Below are 24,614 nucleotides of genomic sequence, written 5' to 3'. Positions count from 1 at the left end.
TGATGGTACTGTAGCACAATTGTAAAACTAAATAATATTTTTTTATTCACCCATAAATGAATCTGAATCTTTCTCTCTCTTTATTTTCTCTGTTTCTCACTCATCTCTCCTTCTCCACAATAGCCTCTCTCTCTCATCACATCTCTCTCTCTCACGATGGGCATATTTTGGCATGGGTCGTGGGTCCAGCTTAGGTTTGGCGGTAGTGTGGTTCTGGTGACTTTATGGGTCTGGTGGTTTCGCCGACAGAGTCCTTTAATGGAGGCACTCAACCTTGCCTCTAATGATGGGTTGCTCAAGCTTGCCGATGATTGGCTGTGATTTCTCGCTGATGATGGGTCGCCAAGCTTGTTGATGATGGGTTGCTCAAGCGCGGTGATGATGGGCTGGGTTTTGTGTGTTGTGGTGTGATGGTGGCAGTGTTGATCTAGCGGCGATGGCTGGATGTTATTGATCTAGGTTTTGTGTGTGTGTTTTGATGGGATGGGTTTTTTTTATTTATTTTTAATATTTGGGTTTTGTGTGTTGTGTTTTGGTTGGCGTTGATCTGGGTTTTGCTCAACAAGTGTGTAATTTTTAATATTTGGGTTTTGTGTGTTGTGTTTTGATCGGGTTGATTTGGGTTTTGCTCAACAACTATGTGTGTGTGTGTGTGTTTTTTTTTTTTAATCTGGGTTTTTGTTTCAATGGAATTTTGGTGGGCAGTGGTGGGCATGGAGGAGGCATGGTGGTGGTGACTAGGTTGTTTGGTTTTTTTAATGGGTTTGGTGAGAATTTGCTGGTTTTTTTTTTTTTTTTTCTTAATTTGGGTTTTTGGTTCCGGTGGGATTTTGGTGAGTAGTGGGCAATGGTGGTGTGGTGGGCATGGTGGTGGTGTGGTGGTGATTGGGTTGTTTGGTTGTTAAGAGAGGGACATAGAGGCAGGGACAAAAATGTGTGTGTGTGTGTGTGTGTGTGTGTGTGTGTGTGTGTGTGAGAGAGAGAGAGAGAGAGAGAGAGAGAGAGAGAGATAATTTGTTTATTATTTTATTATATAATTTATATTATTTTAATATGTTGTATTATAAAGTAAAAGTGGGAATGTTGGGAGTATTGTAAAATGAAATAGTATAACAGATAAGTAATTTTTAAGATGGTAGAATAGAATAGTTCGAATAGGGGTGGCAATTCGTGTTCGCGTGTCGGGTTCGTGTCGTGTTAAGTTATGAGTATTCGACTACATAGGTCAACACTAACCCGACATGTTTATTAAACGGGTCAAGATTCCTCAACCCTAACACGACCCATTTATTAAACGGGTTAGTCGTGTCGACCTGTTTATCAGCTTTTATCAAAATGAAAAATAATAATTAATGAAAAAACAAATAAATAAATATTTTTAATATAAAATTCAGAACTAACGAGTAACTGCGTCACAAATAATCATTCAAAATTAAAGCATATCCCAATATCATAAATAATCAATCACAATATGTCAAAGAAAATAAATCACAACAACTAATAAGTTTATATACCAAGAGTTTGAAGGGTATATTGGTAAAATATCATTTAATTAAACGGGTCAAATGAGTTCTATGTGTTCAACACTAACCCAACCCATTTATTAAACGGGTTAGCCGTGTCAACCCGAATATGACACGAACCCATTAAGCCTCAACCCATAACCTGCTAATTTCGTGTCGGGTCGTGTCGGGTTCGCGGGTCGTGTCAAATTTTGCCACCCCTAAGTTCGAAGATATGTGATGTGAATACTCTATTTTTATGCATCTATCACAAGAGTGACAACCACAATGAATGGTAGAAATGATTGTGAAAAATAAAAACTGTTGTGAAAAATAAAAATTGTCTAAGACCGCTTATTATTTTTAGACGTAAATGCACTTTTAGTCCTTACATTTTACACTTTTTTTATTTTGGTTCCTATATTTTATTTTTAGCACTTTTAGTCCCTAAATCAATTAACGCCTAATATTTAGGTCCTTTCCGTCACTCAACTAACGACAAAAGTTGACATGGCAAACGGAGTGCACTGTTGGCACAGTAAATATTGACGTATCCATTAAAATAATATTAAAAATGCTACATCAGCATCCACGTCAGCTTCTACATTAGCTTCCACATCAACATCTAACCTTAAAAAATAAATTTATCAATTTTAAAAATTATAAAAAACAAAAAAACATAATTAAAAACAAAAAAATGGTGGAACTTAGATCTGTTATGTTTGTGCCTAGTTTCTTTTTTTTTTCTTCTTCTTCCCCAGATCTTTCTCTCAGTTTCTCCGCCTCCCTTTCTTTCTTTAGTCTTCTTTCTCCCTCTATCTTGGTGTTTAGCCTTCTTGAACTCTTTAAGCAAGTTCCTCCACTTCTCTCATCTCCGACGAAATCTATCTTGGTGCTTCGTCCTCGGCGTTCACACCGGCCAACTCCATGGCGCTCAACTCAAAGACCTCATCTACGCCTTTGACGATAAGGAGAAGGAGCAGAAAGGCCGCCGTGCCTTTGTTCGCTTAGTCTACCAACTTGCTAACTCCTCCGAGCTCCAGTTCACTCCGAGTGCCATCATATGGGTTTCCAGTTAGATTGGAAACCCCTTTCCCTCCTCACTTTCCCATTTCTCTCTCTTTATCTGGGTTGAGTTTGTTGTATTTGTTTTGGATTTTTGATAAATTTGAAAATGGATAATATGGGTTTGTGAAAGGAAGTTTTTGGGTTTGTGATGGAGAATTTGTTGGGTTTGTGTATAAGGGGATTTGATGGGTTTGTGAAAAATGTTTAGATCTTAGGATTGACATCAAAAATTTGGTTGGTTGTCAGATCTGGAATTTTTTTTTTGTGAAACTAAAAAATTTGTTTGGTTGCCAAGAAAATGTATAAGAGTATCTTAATTTTCCTTAAAACCAATCTAAGTTCAAGGATGGAGTTCTTCACTACCTTGAGTCCATTGGTTGCCATGGTTTGAAATGGCAAGAAAATGGTAGAAAATTTGGGTGTGTGTTGTTATATTTAAATCTAGGTTTGTGTTCATTGTGTTATTGTTGAAGATGAACACAGATCTAAATTTACGTAGTGAAAATCTGGTGTTCACTTTAAAACTAAAAAAAGTAAAACTTTTGTTTATTTTTTATTTGGATTTTAAATAAAGGAAAATGTCAATGCTGGGTTTGCTCTTTGATTTTGGATTTGAAGTTGCTGGGTTTAATGTTGTTGCTGGGTTTGATGTCTTTGATATTCAATCTGGGTTTGCTCTTTGATTCTGGGTTTGAAGTCGTGTTGTTGCTGGGTTTATTTCTTTATTTAAGAAGAACATTGAAGAACAAGTTCTTATGTTCTTAGATCTCAATTGATCTAATTTTTTGTATTTAATTTTTTGTATTTAATTAAAATTAATTTAGATACTGATGTGGTAATTTTTTAATGTCAAAATATTTTTTTTAATTATTGTTTTATTGTGCCGTCAACCACGTCAGCATTTTCTGTTAGTTGGGTGACGGTAAGGACTTAAATATCACACGTTAATTGATTTAAGGACTAAAAGTGGTAAAAATAACATGTAAGGACTAAAATAGAAATCGGATCAAAATATAGGGACTAAAGTGTATTTACGCCTTATTTTTATTATTTTTTCAAAACTTTGAAATGAGAAAAGGAGGGAAATAGGAAAAAGAAAAAAGAAAAAAAAGATTCCTGATATAACGGACCAATTTATTCAAAGGGAAACATCTTCTCTGTCTCTCAATGATAATCACGAAAATGCACATTCGTGCCAGTCAATACTTACTACCAATGATAATCACGAAAATGCACATTCGTCCTAGTTAATACTTACTACCAGCGATGGATGGTTCCATGTAATTTCACTACCAACCCGCATAATGACTCGATACCTGATGGATGGTTCCATGTAATTTCACTACCAACCCGCATAATGACTCGATACCTGATGTAACATATAATTAACCGTAGACACGTCAATGAAATCTTCCTAAATAAGAGGTTTGACATTTAGAAGGTTTGAAATAATGTAGAAACAGTAACCTTTCAATGTCATCAACTATAAGGATTGATGGCTTCGCTTTTAGAACAAATCCATTGGGTTTGGGGTGAGGAAATTAAGGCCTGTTTGGTAATATTGTTCTAATAACATTGTTTGTATTTTTTGAAAAAATATGTTGGTGAAAAAATGTGTAAAAATACGTGTAAAATTGTTTAAAAACTAAAAATTATTGTTTAAGTTGTGGTACCAACATGCCCTAAGTCAAAGCGTGGAGCTCAGCATTGAAAGGTTCCTCTACGGCTCTACTTGTGTGTGTGTATATATATATATCATAGTATCTTTAGGATAATTATTAATAAATTATATCAAGAAGGTTTCGAGGTTATCTTTATGAAAAATATAAAAAGCTGTAAATAAAATTAGAGAAGTATTACGTTCACAATATTTTTACAACAAATCATAGGTGGTTAGTAATTATTAGTTATAATTTGAATCTATCACTAAAATTATTTTTTTCTCTACCAATAATAACCTGCCACTTAAGATTTGTTGGAAAAATGTTGTGGATATAGTATTTTTCATAAAATTAATTGCTTTATCATTCTTCCATAAAATATTTTTAAAAATAGTTTCTAAATCAATGCCTTTAGGACACTTTTTAACATTTCCATATATATATATAAGGAAATATTAATGAGTGCACTAAGGGAAAAAAAAAAAAAAACCCTTTTCTTTAAAGAGAATTTCAACCTATGCTATCCGTTTATGATGATAGCTTTTTATTATCAGATTATGACACCAATCAGTTTTTAGTATAGGTGGAGATTGAACCCCAAATCTCTTATTTAACCATAAGAGACTTTATCAGTTGAGCTAGCTGGAACCTACTAAGGAAAAAAAAAAAACCCTTAAGTACGAAGCTTTCATAAACAGCAATATAAATTAGGAAAAAAAACATGAACATTTGGTGCCAAATCCAAAAATATGTCACCTTTTCATGAACCCAAATGTACAATTAATGGACTACCTATGAAGGAAGTTCATCCTATGTTGGAATATTTTTATAAATTATAATATTTTTACTCAGTGGGTTTTTAATAAATTAAAAATTTGTTGTATATATGGTTGGCTGCCTAGTATTCTATATGTTAGTCGCTAAAGCTTTTAATTGATTTTAACCATTAATTTAACTAGTGTGTAACCCCTGCATATGTATAGATACATTTAAAAAAAATCACAATTACATTTATATAATTTAGAATTTAATTAGATCTAGACTTTTTGTTTTTGCATTCAATAATTTATTTGCTACAAAAATCAAAAAATTAAATGGAACTCATGCGCAAAATTGAATTTCAATTAAAATTCAATTTAGAATTTAATTGAATTTAGACTCTTTATTTTTGCACCTAATAATTCACTTGATACACAAATATAAAATTTAGATAAGACACGTGGTGCAAAATTAGACTCCAGTTTAGAATTCAAGTGGATTTTCTCTTAGCTTTGGCTATTAATATATATATATATATATATATATATATATATATATATATATATATGACTTATAAACTTGAATTGTTTTTAGTTATACAAAAAAAGCTCATAAATATAAAATCATTCAAAAATTATATTTTAAATAGTTTACTTATGTTGTACTCCTCGTTTTTTACACTAAATTAACTCATTTGACACAAAAATTAAAAAACTTAAATTAGATAGGACACATGACACAAAATTAAACTTTAATTGAAATCCAATTTTTCATTGAATTAACTTACTTGGCACAAAATTTTAAAAACTTAGATTAGATGGAACACATGGCGTAAAATTAGACTTTAATTTAATTCCAATTTGAAATCTAATTGAATTTTCTCTCAGTTTTACCTATTATTATATATATAGATTGGCTTGTTAAGTATTTTTATTTGTACAGTTTTTATGTTATTGTTGATATATATTATATATGATTCAATTTAATTACCTTTTACTATCCGATTTAAGGTTATTCAAAATAGCAATAAAGTAAATGTATTTAAAACCCAATTAAACATGATCTTTATTAAAGCATCCACATCAGTTGGTGGATAGTCATATATAATACAAAAATTTCTCACTTTTACACATTTTGAGCAAAAAATCTCCTACATCAATAAGTGCAAAGCTGTGTAAAATTGTGAAAACTCATCCATGAGCTACAGTAACCGTGTAAATATACACGACTATTGTAGCTCCTTCATTTATTTTTTTATCAATTTCCGGTTCGCTCGTTTTTTTCTCTCTCTTTTTCGAGCTCAACAAACTCAGCAACGTCTCTCCTCACCTTCCTCTTTTTCCTCAGATGCACACAAACACAAACACACCCACACACAAACACATCCACACGGACAAATTAGAGAATCAACGCAGAGATACACATTTGCTCAGGGAAAAAAAAAAAACAGAGATACACACAGATCGGAGCTTGATCGGAATGATCTGTGCTTGTGGAACGATCGTGGGTCTTGCTTGATCGGAGCTAGGGAGATCTCCGATTTGATCGGCGCTTCTAGATCGGAGTTAGGGAGATCAGTGCTTGTCGGTTGGGGGTGGGAGGCGAATCGGGGCTTGTGGATCAGAGCTAGGGAGGGGCAAAGGAAAGAGAGGGCTGAGTCGGCGAGCTGGATCGGCGGCGAGGCGGGCTGGGTGAGTGGCTGTGATGGAGAGTGTGGATCGGAGCTAGGGAGGGGTGAAGGAAAGAGAGGGCTGAGCGGCGAGCTGGATCGGCGGCGAGGCGGGCTGGGTGAGCGGCTGTGATGGAGAGTGTGGATTGGAGCTAGGGAGGGGCGAAGGAAAGAGAGGGCTGAGCGGCGAGCTGGATCGGCGGCGAGGCGGGCTGGGTGAGCGACTGTGATGGAGAGTGTGGATTGGAGCTAGGGAGGGGCGAAGGAAAGAAAGGGTTGACCGGCGAGCTGGATCGGCGGCGAGGCGGGCTGGGTGAGGCGGTTGTGATGGAGAGAGTGAGTCAAGGAGAGGAACAGGTGAGAGTGAGAGTGAGTATTAATAAATAATAATAATAAAATAATAAATAATATTATTTAATTAGAATAGAGGTGTAAAATAGATAAACTGATGTGGATATTTTAGAAATGTGATAGTGTAAAATATAAAAAGTAAGTTTTTAGTGTAAAATAGACGAAATTTTTAAACGGACTGATGTGGTTGCTGTTATATGTTTTCTTTAGCCCATATGTATATGCACGTAACATGTCCAGATTTGATATGAGAAAATCAAATTTCTTTTAGGCACCATTTTCACGTGAAAAGGAAACTTCCTAGATATTTTCTGAGTAAAAATTCTAGTTTCATGAAAATAATATATTCTTGTATTTACTATATTTCTAGGTAAAAGTTAAGTACTATTGAGGGTTTTCTATCTTAAAAGCGGTGTAAACTTGAAGGTAAATTAACAAAAGCAGCTGGGTTGTTGTATTCTAAGGGCGACATGCACAATATTTATTCTATTACACCGGAAACCTCATAGACGTGTGTATCGTCTCAAAACAGTGACATGGTCCATGCCTCAACTCACCATCTAAAAACATATATGAATTAACGGTAATTTGCTTATAATGTTATGAGATTACTTTGAAGCATCATTGAGGTAATATCTCTCCCTTGTTCTTTAATTTTATAATAAATTTAATTTATATAAATTTTAATCATTTATAATGATATATTAAATGTAATGAAATTCAATTTATTCATCAATTATTGTTCTTAGAAACAACTTTCTACGTTAGAGCATCCAAATCAATTCGTTTAAATTTTTTGTCTATTTTACACGAAAAAACCTACTTTTTCTATTTTACACCTTCACTTTTACAAAACCCCCACATCAGTTTATCTATTCTACACATTTATTCAATAAAATATTCAATCTTTTTACATTTTTTATTATTTCTTTCCTCCCTCACTGCATCTTCTCCGGCGAGCCATTCCCTCACTGCGTCTTCTCTGGCGAGCCAGTCTTCAACAAACCCATTCATCGAACAAAATCGGCGGTAAGATCCTTCAACAAACCCATTCATCAAGCCAATCCCGATCCGTCGAGTCTCACCCACACCCAAACCCAAACCCATTCATCGCCCACCGATCAACCACCCTTCAACAAACCCACCAATCTATCGAGCCAAACCCACCGATCCGTCAAGCCTCACCCACATTAGAAAAAAAAAAAAAAAAAACAATGACCAACGAATCGGAGCAAGATCGACGCCTTGCAGCACCGCCATCTCCTTGCGATGGTCGTCCGGCGACTCGGCTTGCTCGACCTTGTTCTTATCGGCAGCAATGGCGATCGGCGACTAGAGGAAAAAAATGGATGAGATGAGAGAGAGAGAGTTGTGCTGTGTCTGAGAGAGAGAGAGAGAGGGAGGTGAGAGTCAGTTGGGAGGAGAGAGAAAAAACAATTTAAAAAATCAAATACACCTGCTACAGTACCCGTGTAAATTTACACGGTACTGTAGCAAAGTTTATCATATAGATGAGTTTAGAGGCACTGATGTAGAGACTTTTTTGCTTAAAATATGTAAAATTAATGATTTTTTCTCATTTTGTACATTTATACACATTTATCTATCTACTGATATGGATACTCTTAGGACGTTAAAAAAACTTATTATACACTCGTTATTATATATTATCTATAATTTAACCCAAAAAAAAAAAAGTGTTTTGAAGATAACTATCATTACTCTTCCTTGTCAAATACCATTTTCTTTCCTATAAAATATTCCACGTTAAGCCGAATATTCTGACTGCATGTCCGAAGAAAAGTAGAAAAGCGATCATTTTAATATCTAATCATACAGGAGTCGGTTGTGACAGTAACGTAGAAATTTCCAACAACGAAGAATAAAATAAAATACAGTAAAAAGATAAACACAACACGTGACATGAATACTATTTTGTCTTTTTTTATCTTCTTATTTTCCATCTTTTGTTTTATAAAGAATAAAGCTATCAGTTTGTCCCTTCTTTCTCCAACCACCGCTTTTGGAAGAGAGAAAATGACATAGAAAATAGAAACTCAAAGAAAGAGGACTGAGCGAGCCAGATCGCATGAAAAATATTTGAGACTGTTCAAAGTTTACCAACTGCTCCCAACAACTTTTGAGTTTCTTATTGCTTTCCCCAGCACAACTTTTAGTCTATAAATTTGGCTGTTGATCTCTTTCTTAATTTGTGCCTCTTATTTCCTTTCAAATATATCCAATCCATTTTTCTAGTATTAGAGCTCAGATTGACAGATTCTACAGCAAGTGTTTTCAGAATGGGTTCAATTATTGGAGAACTTCTTGCCATTGAAAAAGGATCGAAATCAGGATCTCAAGTAGAAACTAATGGTACATCATTCCCTCATACTCATGTCTTACATTATGTAGGTGTCTTTTATATATAATATATCTCTTTGTTTCTGTTATCTATAGCACTAGTGGGCATTGTATTTTCCTAGTAACATGCTCGATTCACGGTTCAAAATAGTCAGATTATATAGTGATTGGTCCATATTCGAAACCCATGGAGAAAGCAACACCTATGTATATATATTTGGGAAACAAACACACTATATAGATGCATTACGTGATTAACAAAACCACTTCCTTCGGCAGAATGTGAAAGTAAAACCACTAATATAAATGTGAAATTGTGAGACATTTGCCTTCAAATTAATGTATCCATATATAAGTGCCTCCAATATTTGGCTATAAATATAATAATTCTTTCAAGTGAGTTGGAAAATACTCACTTTGTAAATCTACTCCCATTTGTAATCATTGTATAATTTTTTTTTTCCTCTCAACCCCCAAATTTGTAATCCTCAACAAATATCGTCAAGCGTACTATCTTGTAAAGTATTAATCCAAGTATCAATATTTCAAGTAAGTTTCTGTTTCAATCATTTTATTAGGATAATTTACTCTATATGATTACTGTCTAAACTTAATTGCATACTCACAATTGTTATTTTGATCCGCCATTTGCTATTCTGGTCTTTCTCCTACACCACATGCTTCTCATTAACCTTCAAAATCTCATTAAAATTCCCACTATAAAGCCATAATCTACTGTAATTTTCGAATAATTGCTTCGATAGCTTCCATGAGAACTTCCTTTGTATGTGATGTTATTGGTTGATCCCATTTAAAAATTAAAAATTGGAGAACATTTTTAAAAGAAATAAAACTAATTTTAAGAATCTTGCTTGGGCGAGGTACAAACGAAACTTTCAATTTGGATCTCACTTGAGCAAGATTTGAGCGAGAGACATGCCAACTTTTTGTAAAAATTTTAAGATGTTTATTGTTGAGCACGCTTGAGTAAGACAATTGCAGAAAGTATGGTTGCTGTATAATTTTGTTAAAAAATAAGGGAAATGAATTCAGTGGCTACTCCACCAATTTTTTTCGGTTGATAATTATGAAACTTAAATTATAAAAAATTTAATAAAAAGAAAACTTTATATATTAAAAAAAAATACACACACAAATACATATAATCTTATAATTTTCTTTTATAATTTTTCTTATTTCAAAATTATTGCATAATAGTCTTATTATCAGTTCCACAAATTATATATCTTTCAAATTTTTAGTTCAATAAAATTTTTCTCAGACTTTTCCTTTTCGTTTCTAAGAGCCTAATATATTGTTAAAGTGACCAAAGTTTAAGGAAAATATTTGGTTACAAATTTATTTTTTATGTATAATTTTAGATTACAAAAACTCGAAATTTAAATGTTTAATTGATGCATAGCTATTGATTTTTTTTTTTTTATCTAATTGGAATTTTGCGAGTATAGAACATATAAGAAAAAAATGTAATTCAATAGTAGATTTTTCAAAATTCACATCCAATAAAAAAGTGTTAAGTGGAGTCATAAACTTAGTCTATAACTAAATTTGTTACCAAACTTTGTCAAAAGTTTAATTATGTTGGGTCTAAAAAAATTTAAGGTGGTCACAAATATTTTTTAAACGTAAAAAAGTCCTAAATATTTTAAAATTTATATATAATTATTATTTTTTTGCAGTTAGAGTGATCCTATGACCCGTGACTTAAATGTGGAGCCGCCCCAACATAAGTACCTTTCAAATGAATCTTTTCATTGACAATTCTCCATTAATTTATATATATCCTATGACCACCGTGACTTAAATGTGGAACCGCCACAACATAAGTACCTTTCAAATGTATATTTCCATTGACAATTCTTTATGACCACCGTGACTTAAATGCGGAGCCGTCACAACATAAGTACCTTTCAAATGTATCTTTCCATTGACAATTCTTCATTAATTTATATATATATATATATATATATGTTAGTTATTTACAATATTTTATAGATTTGATACGCTATGGATCGAAATTCCAAGGATTCTTTAACACATTTTTTGTAAAATCCAAGGCTAGTTGTATCCATGGTTTTAAAAACCGAACCGAGAATCAAACCGTTTTTTTTTTTCAAAATTTCCAGTTTTTGACCGGTTGTTGACCGGTTTTGAGGCATTTAATCGGACCGAACTGCACCGGTTTTCCCGGTTGAACCGGTCGAACTGGCCGGTCCAGTTCGGCTTTTAAAACAATGGTTGTATCATAAAGATGATTTACAACCTGAACTCAATTGAGTAGGGGGCAAATATCACTAGAAGGGAAATGATTGATTTGTGCCTTTGACGTTACTTCAATTTTTTTATTATTGATTTTTCCTAAATTGCCATCAAACTTTTTGTTGCTACAATTCTCTTAGAAAGCTTAAAGTAGATTTTTTTTAATTTTTAATTTTTAACTTAGGAAACCTTTGTGAAGAAGAACATTTTGTTCTCGTCTCTAACCAGAAAAACTTACAAATAACTAATTCCACTTGCTTGAACCGGTTGTTGAGTAATTTTAAAATAGAGGCAGAGCTAGGGGTGTGCAAAAAACCGAGGAACTGAACAAACCGATTGAAATCGACTGAACCGTTGCCAAAATTTCAGTTTGGTTTTGGTGCGGTGCGGTTCGGTTTCGGTTTCGGTTTCATTTTTTAAAAACCGAAATTTTCGGTTTTGGTTTTGGTGCTGGATTTTTTCACCCCGAAACCAACCGAACCAAACCGATATATATATATATATTTACGTAACTTTAAAACATAACTCTTCAGTGGCTTAGTGGTATGCTCCTTAAGTTTTGGCTAGCAGATCTAGAGATCGAGCCTTCACGTGGGCGTGAGTGATTTTTTTGCTATTTAATTTTTTAAAACCCTAGTACTATAGCATGATATAAATATCCTAATTTCTTCTTCTCTTTCATTTCTTTCCAGCCGGCCCTATCCCTAATTTCTTCTTATCTTTTCTTTTTTTCCAGCCGCCCCTATCCTCCCTAATTTCTTCTTCTCTTTTCTTTTTTTCTTTTTTCCAACCGCCCCTATCCTCCCTAATTTCTTCTTCTCTTTTCTTTTTTCCAACCGCCCCTTTCCCCAATTTTTTCTCTGTCTCACTATTTTCTTCTCTTTTCTTTTCATCAGCCCTTCTCACGTCTACCCTTCTCACTGTCGTTCTCGCTTCAATTTAGCTACTCCTTCCCCATCTACCTCAGCCTCCCCATTTTTTTCATTTCTTTTTGTTCTCTATGAGTCCCATGGACCATGGCCATGCCTTTCTCTTCTCTCACATCTCTGTACAGAGAGCGAAAAATCACTGGTAAGCTCAAGCATGGTGGTAGGCTCCTGTTATGGTGTGGTAAAGTTCAATTTTTTGTTCGAATCTGTGTGTAAATTGTTGAACAAATATTGTTGGAAATTTTTCTTTCTTTGTCGTTCTGATTTGTTCAATAGCTCCCTCTCTGTTGCTCTATTACTTTGTTTTTTATATGTGATTAAAGTTAGGGTTTTGAAAATCTCAATAACCCTTTCTTTGAAAAACCGAAAACCGACCGAAACCGACGGAAACCAAAATACACCGAAACCGTTCGGATTCCAGCCATTTCAGTCGGTTTCGGTTGAGAATTTCACAAACCGACTGAAACCGAACCGAAACACCCCTAGGCAAAGCTAGGGGGTGAGAGCGAGCAATTGTCCCGTCTTCTCCAAAATTTTCTTAGCTGCTATACTTATGCTTGCCTGAGGACTATGAAATAAACAAAGCACCTTACTAGAAAAACCAAAAACTACAAATTATTCCTAAAAATGAAAAAAAAAATGGTAAAAAAGATATAAAATGCTCCCTGAGACATCTCACTCTTTGCTTTTTATCCATTGCTATAGTGAAAAAGTTATGATAAAAGTTGTTTATGTAGTATAAATGATGTAACAAAAATTTACAAAAATTTCACAATATTTTTAAATTAATTTATCATTTCACATAAACCCGTAATTTACAATTTTTTTAATAACCATGTAACAGATGATATTCTAATTTGGGAAGGTTGTGCATTTTTGTTGTGTCCCTAAGAGCTCAAGTAGTATTGATGTTTATCTTGTCCCACCTTTTCACTACTCCCTCACAACATTTTATTTAGTGGGTCTCATATATTACACAAAATAATATTTAAAGAAACTACTTAACGTCTTTGTAGGTCACTACAATCCTAAGACGTCACTACATTAATTTATAATTATTTATTTTTTGTCATTAATATCAACTAATCAAAATTTTTTTTCAATTCATTTTACTTTTAATTTTACTTTCTTAAATTGAAATCCTGCGTTAGCCATTATTTTGAAATATCCACCATCCCCAGGCCAAAAAGCCAAAAGTGGAAAATCTCCGATGGAGATGGATTCATCTAATCATCAACTCGTATTTGTATGGGGCCTCAATACGTTTCATGCCTTTTTTTGTTTTGTTTTTGGGAAAAGGGTATTTGTTGGGTCTGTCTGTGATCTGTGTTTGAATTCGTAGTACAACGAGATTGTTTAAAGAGGTTGGGATGGGGCTATTACAGAACGGAAATAACTAAAAATATAGTAAGAGGATGAGGACCAAAAAAAAAAAAAAATTAGTTGTGGTTAAGGATGATGATTGGTGAAGGAGATTTAAGATGTGGCAGGTGGTAGAAGATTGAGGTTCATGATTTAATATTAGTTGTGGATTTGTGGTTAGTAGCTGCAGGTTACTGTAGCAACTTGCTACTAGCTAGTATTTTAATATTTTCTCTCTTTATTTGGTGTGACTAATGGTGCAGTTGATTTTAATGGATATTTATAATATTTTAATGTGTTGTGTGTTGTGTGTTAAAATAGAAAATTAGATGTATGATCGATATTTTATTGGTATACTAAAAAAAGATAAAAAGTAATTTTTTATACGATAAAAGCAAAATTTTTTATTAACACTAGATGTGAATACTCACAAGAAGAACATAGTAAGGAGCTACAAAAAAATCCACCACGGAGAGAGTGGAGAGTCGATCAATTAGTTATTGTATTTTACAAAACTACCGATAGATTCATTTTCGTTTGAAACCCAACTAATATATTGGTTAAAATGGTAAACCTACATTTTGGAACTAATGATGAATGACAAGAATAATTACATACTAGAATAAAAAAAAATGTTTAACATATAAGTGGTTTTTGTTTTTTAAATTTATTTATTTTAAATTTCTTATTTTTTAAGAATAGTTTTAGTTTATTGAAAGGTACTGCTCAAATGGTTTGGTTGAGTATATGCAGCGCAATATGATAGGGACATATATGTTATCAATGTGATGTAATTCCGAATACTAACATAGTAGTTGACTACTTACGCAACATAATATGATAGGCACATGTATGTAATCAATCTGATGTATGTAATTCCGAATACCTGAGTTAGTAGTTGTTAGTAGCTAATATTATGATGAGTAATGTTGGAATTACAACTTTTATCACAACTTGCTTATGTTGTAAGTCGTGAGTGGTAAAGTAAAAGTGGTGGATCCACAACTCCACCACTCACGACTTGCCATGTGAGCAAGTTATGAAAAAAGTTGTGAGAAAAATTATGGTCCTAATATATTCCATATTATGACATATACATATGTATTCAATATGATGTAATAACTAATACCTAACATAGTAAGGTATATTATCAATGTGATGTAACTCAATATGCAACATATATGTTATCAATGTGATGTAATTCCGAATTCTAACACAGTAGTTGACTACTTACGCAACATAATATGATAGGCACATATATGTAGTCAATTTGATGTAATTCTGAATACTTGAGATATTAGTTATTAGTAGCTAATATTATGATGAGTAACGTTAAGATTACAACTTTTATCACAATTTGCTCATGTTGTTATTCTCGAGTGGTAGAGTAAAAGTAGTGGGTCTACAACTTCACCACTCACGACTTGCCATGTGAGCAAGTTGTGAAAAAAGTTATAGGAAAAGTTATGGTTCTAGTATTTTTCATATTATGATAGACACATATGTATTCATTATGATGTAATAACTAATACCTAACATAGTGAGGCATATTATCGTAGGCACATATATGTAATCAATGTGGTATAAGGCCTAATACCTAATATTAATTAACATAGTAGGTTATATCTCTCAATTTTTATGTTCTACTTTATACTCTACCAATTATATGCAATGTGTTTGGATTATTTTTTTGTTTTTTTTATTTTTTTCTGTTTTACATTAAGAAAAGTCAAGTAATACATAATAAGTTGTGATTAACTGATTGGTGGAACATAAAGTGAAACATAAAGATTGTTTAGCCTTTAATTAATGCAATATCCTTATTACCAAAAAAAATAAAGAAAAAGAAAGATAGATAATTGAAAGAGAGCTCTCATAAAATTTTGTCATGCATGGAATAATTATAACTCACTAGCTCACTTGTTAGTCTTTTTCAAAACTAACATATCCTATGTTTTCTATTGACAAATTGCATAAACACTCCATGAAATTTGGGTCTCTCTCAAACGCAACTCAATTATATTTTAAAATTTTTAAACCCTTGTGATATCACAAGTAAAATTGACTTCTTTTTTAATAAAGTTTTCATTTTAAATTTTAATAAATAATCAATTATTCAAAAAAATTAGAATAAAACTTAAAAGGAAAGTGAAAGAAACATATATAAACAATAAAAATACAAGCAATAGACCTACCAAATAACCACACAAAAAAAAAAATTCTTCCAAACTTTCTTACCAACTAAACAGTTTAGGCCCATAGGGAAAAAAATGCCAAGAAAAAAAAAATCAGATACCTTAATATTTTACTCATTTTATAATGGATAAAGTTTGGTTACAAACTTAGTTGTAACTTAAGACTACAACCTCACTTAATATTTTTTATTAGATATATATTTTGACAAATTTACCGTTAGATTATATTTTCTTTTTATATCCTTTATGCTTGTAAAATTTAGAAAATCAAAGATTAATAACTATGTCATCAATTAATTATTTAAATTGCAACTTTTTATAGTCTAAAATTATATGCAAAAAATAAGTTTATGGATCATAAAGTAAACAACATCAGATTGACATAATATTTAACGTATATTAAGAGTATAAAGAACATTCAATTCAATGGTCAATTTTTCACAAAATATAGCAATATTAATTTTTTTTTTTTTATAAAAATTGTAGCCTTAAGTTACAACTAAATTTGTAACTAAATTTTGTCATTTTACAATAAAACTTGAATTGGATCTAGTGCTCTTGTGGTTCAAAATTATAATAAATGGTAAAAATAAACGCATGTCACAATCTTAATAGGTTTAATACGTAATAACACTAGACTCCGTCTTTGCCAATTGTGGTAAATACTAAATAGATAGGATTTTAAAAGGTGTAATAAATAGATAGGCTTAGAGCAACCACACCAGATCAGCTAAAAATTTCATCTATTTTACACAAAAAACCTCCTTTTAAAATTTTACACATTCATTTTTACAAATCACCCACATCAGTTCATCTATCCTACTACCTCTATTAATTAAATAATAATTTTCTCACTTTTTTTAATTATATCTCTCAACTAACACGCGCGCGCCTACTGTTTATTTTTTTTGGTGATTCTTCTCTTCATTTCTGATTCATGTCTCTCTCTCTCTCCTTCTCTTCATTTCTCTTTCTCTCTCTCTCTCTACCCATCTTCCAACTCCGATCTCCGATCTCGCACCGCCGAGCCCAGCGGCGATCTCCGATCCACGCCGAGCCCAGCGCGATCTCCGATCCTCGCACCGCCGAGCCCAGCGCGATCTCCGATCCACGCCGAGCCCAGCGCGATCTCCGATCCTCGCACCGCCGAGCCCAGCGCGATCTTCGATCCACGCCGAGCCCAGCGGCGATCTCCGATCCACGCCGAGCCCAGCGCGATCTCTGATCCTCGCACCGCCGAGCCCAGCGCGATCTCCGATCCACGCCGAGCCCAGCGGCTATCTCCGATCCACGTCGAGCCCAGCGCGATCTCCGATCCTCGCACCGCCGAGCCCAGCGGCGATCTCCGATCCACGCCGAGCCCAGCGCGATCTCCGATCCACGCCTAGCCCAGCCGTGATCTCCGATTCACGCACCACCGATCCCAGCTCCGATCCGCAGCTCCGCCGACCAAAGTTTGTGTATCTGTGTGTTTTTTTTTTTTGGGAGCAAATGTATGTCTGAGTTTGTTACTGAGGAGCTGTTCTGTGTTAATTTCTCTGTGTTGATATTGAGTTTGTTGAGGTCGTTGAGAACGGAGCAGAGAGAGAGGAAAAATGGAGCGAACGAAAATATTAAAATAATCTATACACAAGCTACAGTACTCGTGTATATTTACACGGTACTGTAGCTCGTTTAAGGGTTTCCACGTTTTTGCACTTTTATACACCCACTGATGTGGGTGATTTTTTACAAAAAATATGTAAAAGTTGTACTTTTTTTCATTTTACAAAATTTTAGCTGAAGAGATGTGGATGCTCTTATAAGTCAAAATTTGGTTGAATAAAACGATGGCAGTGGCCCAACGGCTCAAACTGTGCTTTTTAACCACCGGACTACTTAGTCAGAGTGGTCACTCCCCCTGCATTTTTTTTTGTTGAGAAGACTCCCCATGCATTAAGTGTTGAGAGGGGGTTAGGTCGGCGGCAAAAAATTTATAATCATTAAAAAAAAAAAACTATACATTTAAGATTTATTTAGTATGTTATTTTTTTATTTATTTTTTTGATTAACAAGTTTTCGTTTAGTATATATACAAGTAGTGTGCGTTTTATTCTTGGCTTATGGAAGGACATGTGAAAACTCTTTCAGGCATGGGAACCGCACCGGAGAAGATCATCCTCAAAAGTCAAGCACTTAAAAAGGTTAGTTTTCCTTGTGCATCTGTTAAATTATATTTAACTAAACCATTCTCTCTCTCTCTCTGTATTGAAGAGCGGTGGTGCTCAAGGTTTGCAGTTTTACCATCTTCTTTACAATGGAGAAAATGTTAATTGTTTTTTTGATAACCAGCTCTGGATATTCTGTGATTTATTGGGGCACAATGGGGAGCTTTACATATATCATATATGGCTATTTAGTTGAAGCTAAACTATTTATCATTTGGATACAGAAATATTGCAAAATTTCCCATAAACAACCGATTTTAAGCATATATTGTTACTTCGTTTTCAATAATGAGATTTTTTTAAAGTTTTATTCACAAACTTTGCTAGTGAAAATCATACATAGATTATTCTCAAAAAAAAAAAAAAAATCACATATACATAGATTTGAATACATCTCAAAAGTTAGGCCACCAACCACCAGTTGACCAATTTTTTATTAGTGTTACAAATTTTTCCACAATTTTGCTAGGAGGTGAATTGTGAGTGGTAGAAATAAAATAATGGATCTACGTGGGTCTATGATTTCACTATTCACGAGTCGCCATATAGTAAAGTTGTGACAAAATTATGGAAAAATTTGTGGCACTAAACTTATTCTTTTTATTTTGGGATAAAATTAGTTAAATTTTTTTTATTATATTATGAATAATGCTATTATCACAACAAAATCTATGACTTTGCCACAACTTATAATTCATGTGGTAAGTTGTCAGTGGTGAGGTTGTGGACCAGTACTCATAACTCACCATATGATCAAGTTGCGGCAAAAATTGTGAGTTTTGTTGTGGTAACAGATATCTTAAAATGGCTAACATTCCTCTGGACGGGATGTACCTTTCATATGTTGTAGTACATTATAGAAAAATGCTACCCGCGAGAGCATGAGCAATTGAAGGAGCTCAGAGAGGCCACAGTTGAGCAATATCCTTTTTGGTGGGTCATAATTTCTTTCCAAGCACTATTTTAATGCCTTTTTTTTTTTATAATGTTTAATGTGGATAAAATTGCTTTACCATATGTTTGAAGGGAGAAAGAGGAGGGACGATTTTGGGAAGTTGACAGAAGTGGTTTAATTCATTTTGTTTAAGGGAAAATATTAAAACACTCACTTTATTACACATATTTTTAACCACTTTAGGCCTAGGCCTAAGGCCCCAATTAAAAAAAGTCACCAAAGATCCCAAAATTGGGAGTAATTGTTTTTTTTTTTTAATAAAAAGAAGATTTGGTAGATTATATAACCTCCCACACCCCAAAAAGGCCCCAACCATGACTGGATTTGTGTCACTATAAATTAAATCACATATAGGCAAACAATGAGAATGTCTCCTTTTTCTTAACCTATAATGATGGCATATTTAAACTTTTTGAATCTCATTTTGCTAAAATTATGAGTCAATTTTGTTGTTGATAGACCTTGATGTTTGTTTCAATCCATACAGAGATTTTTGTATCTAATAGACCTTCTCTTCTTTTTCTTTTTGCACATAGCCTAGAGGTTGTTCCACGTATATTTCCTCTTTGAGCTCTCCATCTAAAAGGGGGAAAAAAGATTTTACCGAGTTAAAATCAAATTCATTAGAATTTGATTCCATGGTTATAAGAAGGTAAATTTAAAACAAAGGGGATGGCTTCTAATACAAAAAAGGTTGGGTGCAAGATGTAATAACAGGCCTATTTTTGCTAGAGGAGGGGCACGGTCAAAGAGCTTAATTTGTTATTGCTATGTTTCTTACATTTCATTGCACTTCATATTATATTAAATTAATTACATTTACATCAATACATCTCTTATAGAAGTTTATAGGCAGTAACTGCGCCCAAGATAATAACTTACAATTTCTTAAAACATAAATTTACTGAAGTAATTACTTTTGAACTGTGTTCATATATGGTAGGAGTTTGATGAATGTGCCTATCGATGAAGGTTTACTCCTATCAATGCTTCTAAAGACCATGAACGCAAAGAAGACATTAGAGATTGGAGTCTTTACTGGTTATTCTCTTCTTACTACTGCTTTAGCACTACCAGATGATGGCAAGGTACGTTTCAGAATTCATTTATATATTATTTTTTTGGTTACTCTTATTTTACATACTAGGCAAATAAACAATATTAGATGGTAAGGGCCAGAATACACTGAGGTTTTCAATTTTTGCAGATAATAGCTATTGATCCAAACAGGGAAGCATATCAAACTGGATTGCCATTTATTCAGAAGGCTGGAGTGGAGCATAAGATTAATTTTATTGAATCAGATGCCGTGTCAGTTTTGAATGATCTTATTACCAATGTAAGTTTTTTATTTTTATGGACTTGGCTTAGATCTAGTGCATCTAGTGCATTGAATTTGATCAGATCGTGACACGTGTCTAAAAGTGGACATACATCATTATCTTAACGGGTCCAGTGTCTAGTGTCTACTAACACTAGACCTAAGCATGACCCTATTTTTATTTATTCAAATAGTTGGGGGTAGGGCAATTTGCATCCTATATGTTTTTGTTGGAAATACCATGAGTTGTGCCAGTTAAGCTACAAGGCTATTGGCCATAGCCCATGTAAGTTACTAGCATGATGCAATTGTATCTCTACTTAAGGCAGTGATAGTTAGGTTTGTAAAATAATTTTTTTAAAACGTGTTTTCTATTGTGACTTTATCTAACAATTAACGATAACAAGTTATTGCTAAAACATGCTGAGTTTCCAATTAGCTCCAACCAGTGGTGGAGATAGGGGAAAAAAAAAGAAAGAATTTAGCTCGAAATCAGTTGAAAGTTATATTCCTTCAACCCATTATATGATGATTGAAGCTAGTTTAGTTTTAATCACGTGACTTTTTGATGAGTCAAGTGACTTTTTTAAATAATATGCATAAATAATCTTATAAATCGTCATGTCGTAGATTGAAGAAAATAATTTCAAACTAATTTGGGGGTAAAATTTGTTCTAAAAAAATTTGGGAGGTTAACCATAATAAAATATAAATATCACAAACGTCAAGAAAATTGTTGTTAAAATACAGTTCAGTTTGAAACTTACTACATTGAACTACATGATGTATTACTGGACTAAAATAATCTAAGTACAACATATCAAAAATAAATAAAACGTAAGTAAATCACTCAAACTTTGACTATTTTCTAATCAAAATGATATGATTTATGGCTACCTAAGCACACTGTTATCGCCCTTAGTATATTATCACTGAAATCCACTTAAATTATAAACCAATAAATATGTGATGCAAACTTAAGGCGAAAAAAAAAATTGCAGAATTATCTCTTATACTTAGTAATTTAAATAATTTTTAATATTAATTTTGAAATATATATTTTTGATGTAGAAGATCAATGCATATGTTTTTTTTTTTCTCTAAGTTACATTTCTTGTACTCAATAATTTATAAGCTACATTAATATTAATTAGGCTAAAATGCAAAATTCACCATCTAAGTTTTTTCAGAATTCATTTCAGTATTTTAATTTTGCTTTCATTCATTTCAGTCCTTTAAGTTTTAGATTTATTCAATAAAAGCATTTCTGTCAACTTTTGTTAAAAATTTTTGAAAATAAAAAATTGGGAAAATATTTTTCAATCATTAATTGAATTTTTTTAATTAAAAAAATTTGAAGAAAAACTTTAAAAATTTGGAAAATTAACCATAACATGTAACAAAGTTGATGGAAAAATCTTAATTGAAAAAACTTGAAAATTGGAGGAATAAAATGAATGAAAATAAAATTAGAAAACTAAAATGAATTTCTGTGAAACATAGAGGGTGAGTTTTGCATTTTTGTCTTAATATTATATGAAATACTTTTTAAAACAATTTGTTGACAATATATTAGACCAAAATCGGGATTAGATGTGAATCTACAATTTCTCTATTGCCAAAATTTTCAAAAGTTTTATATTTGACGAATAATGACATTATTCCTACTTGCGCAAATGATTTGACCAAATTCAGAATTCATCGACATTGTCAATAGGTTCTATACGATGAACTTTTCACTTATCTTCCAAAATACTTGTCATGTGTTAGTCTTCACCCTCAACCAAACCTATGTGATATGTTGCACATATATATTTGACCTTAATTTCCTAATTATGAATACAGGGCAAACAAGAAGGGACATTTGATTTCGCATTTGTGGATGCTGATAAGGAAGGCTACATCAAATATCATGAGCTACTTTTGAAACTGGTTAAGATTGGTGGAATAATTGCATATGATAATACCTTATGGTTTGGATCAGTGGCAGAACCTGAAGAAGATAAGATGGAGGAATTTTTGAAGCTTGGCAAAAAGTGTCTCACGGAATTGAATAGCTTTCTAGCAACTGATCCCCGCATCGAATCATCCCTCATTTCAATTGGCGATGGCCTCACCCTCTGTAGGCGCATTTGTTAGTGAAATCAACAAATTGAAGTTCTTGCTGCTGCACTAGCATGCTTGTTACTCAAATGGTTATATAGGATAAATCAAGTGTTTGAAAAACCTCACAAATATGTGTGACAATAAGGATGATGATGATCAATAAGAGAATCTATTGCGTATATCCAATGTATTAGTATTACGTTAATATATTTGGTGTATTGAATAATTTCACATAAATACGTAGTTAGATCATTGTCTGAGCATGTTCAGCATTTGCTATATAGCTTGGTTTTCAGTTCAAAATAAACTGCCCAACTCCAATGCTAATTGAAGAGATTGTTTTCTTCTGAAACAGCGGGCAATTAATCAAAGTGAATAAAGCCAATTTCGTCTTAGTAATCTGATGGGTCACATGTGAAACAATCTTCATTAGGAGACTTAATCTGACCTACATATTATGCTTTTTTTTTTTTATCAATAATATATAGAATTATTATGTGTTTCCTTATTGAAAATCGCAGATGATTGGCATAGGCATGCACCCAAAAAAAAAAAAAAACCTCTAAAAAATTGTGTTTTTTTTAGGCGTAAATGCACTTTTAGTCCCTACATTTTGACCCGATTTCTATTTTGGTCCCTACATTTTATTTTTACCACTTTTAGTCCCTAAACCAATTAACGCGTGACATTTAAGTCCTTACCGTCACTCAACTAACAGAAAATGCTGACGTGGCTGACGGCACAATAAAATAATAATTAAAATTTCTATTTTGGCATTAAAAAATTGCCACGTCAGCGTTTAAATTAATTTTAATTAAATAAACAAAATTAAAAACAAAAAATTGAACATGAACATGAACAACAACAAAACCAAAATCATGAACATGAACATCAAATCCAGAATCAAGAACATGAACAAGAACATCAACATCAACAACAACAAAATAGATCAAACCGAACCACGCCCAAACCAACAACAACAAACCCACACCGATTAGACCAACAACAACAACAAACCCTGCAATCCCAACCAATGAACCCAGTTGAACAGAGCTTCAACAATCCCAATCCCAAACGGAGCGACCGGTGGCGAGATCTGGCGGAGGCACACGTCGGCTGCCGGCGTCGAAAACCTCGAGGTGGTGCCGGTGGGAGTGTGAGACGGAGACGAAGTGGAACACGACGACGATTTCGATGAAGACGTCTAGTAATTAGGGATTGGAAGAGGAAGAGGAGAAGAGATTGATTTTCTAGTAGGTTTCGGCGGCAAGAGAAACGCTCTGATCTTCAGAGATGAAGGTGGCGACGTGGCCTTGTCGTACTCCTTGATGAGATTCGCGAGGTCCTCATCGGAGGTGATCGACACCAGGGCGTCTAGATCCTCCAACGGCAACTGGCAACGAAGGCTCACAGTTGTACCACACACCAGGGTTTCGCCGCCGAGGTAACGGAGTTTCCTGTCGGGAAAACGGGGGAGGATTTTGCCGCCGTAGCTGTAGAGGAATTTGATGGTAGTAGCGGTGGGTTTGATGGCAGTGTTGAGTGAAGGCCCGACCATGCTTTTTTTGTGTTGGGTAAATGGGAAGTGGAGTCCAGTTTTTTTTTTTTTTTGATTCTGGGTTTGTTGGTTTAGGTGTGGTTCTCTGATCTATTTTGTTGTTGTTGTTGTTCATGTTCTTGATTCTGAGTTTGATGTTCATGTTCTTGATTCTAGGTTTGTTGTTGTTCATGTTCATGTTCAATTTTTTGTTTTTAATTTTGTTTATTTAATTAAAATTAATTTAAACGCTGACGTGGCAATTTTTTAATGCCAAAATAGAAATTTTAATTATTATTTTATTGTGCCGTCAGCTTCGTCAGCATTTTCTGTTAGTTGGGTGACGGTAAG

At 33.4% G+C, this 24,614-nt stretch overlaps 2 protein-coding genes across 2 annotated transcripts; one reads left to right on the top strand and one right to left on the bottom strand.

Annotated features, from left to right (window-relative positions):
* Positions 1-9,185: 9,185 nt before the first annotated feature.
* Positions 9,186-22,989, top strand: LOC142628304 (flavonoid 3',5'-methyltransferase-like). The gene is made up of 6 exons (XM_075802400.1): positions 9,186-9,383; positions 18,268-18,320; positions 19,195-19,277; positions 20,243-20,387; positions 20,507-20,638; positions 22,466-22,989. The coding sequence occupies exons 1-6, from the start codon at positions 9,311-9,313 to the stop codon at positions 22,757-22,759; spliced, it is 780 nt and encodes a 259-aa protein (XP_075658515.1). The 5' UTR covers positions 9,186-9,310; the 3' UTR covers positions 22,760-22,989.
* Positions 22,990-23,930: 941 nt separating this feature from the next.
* Positions 23,931-24,284, bottom strand: LOC142628953 (RAF-like serine/threonine-protein kinase 20). The gene has a single exon (XM_075802975.1). It carries the CDS (start codon positions 24,282-24,284, stop codon positions 23,931-23,933), a length of 354 nt encoding a protein of 117 aa, XP_075659090.1.
* Positions 24,285-24,614: the final 330 nt, after the last annotated feature.

The sequence above is a fragment of the Castanea sativa genome, chromosome 3, assembly GCF_040712315.1.
Source record: "Castanea sativa cultivar Marrone di Chiusa Pesio chromosome 3, ASM4071231v1".
Lineage (NCBI taxonomy): Eukaryota > Viridiplantae > Streptophyta > Magnoliopsida > Fagales > Fagaceae > Castanea > Castanea sativa.
This window is presented reverse-complemented; position numbering and strand designations above follow the sequence as displayed.

Coding starts and splice junctions, on each gene's coding strand:
- LOC142628304 (XM_075802400.1), top strand. CDS start 9,311: ATGGGTTCAATTATTGGAGAACTTCTTGCCATTGAAAAAGGATCGAAA. Junction 18,321..19,194: donor AAAGTCAAGCACTTAAAAAG/GTTAGTTTTCCT, acceptor CATATGTTGTAG/TACATTATAGAAAAATGCTA. Junction 19,278..20,242: donor GTTGAGCAATATCCTTTTTG/GTGGGTCATAAT, acceptor CATATATGGTAG/GAGTTTGATGAATGTGCCTA.
- LOC142628953 (XM_075802975.1), bottom strand. CDS start 24,284: ATGGTCGGGCCTTCACTCAACACTGCCATCAAACCCACCGCTACTACC.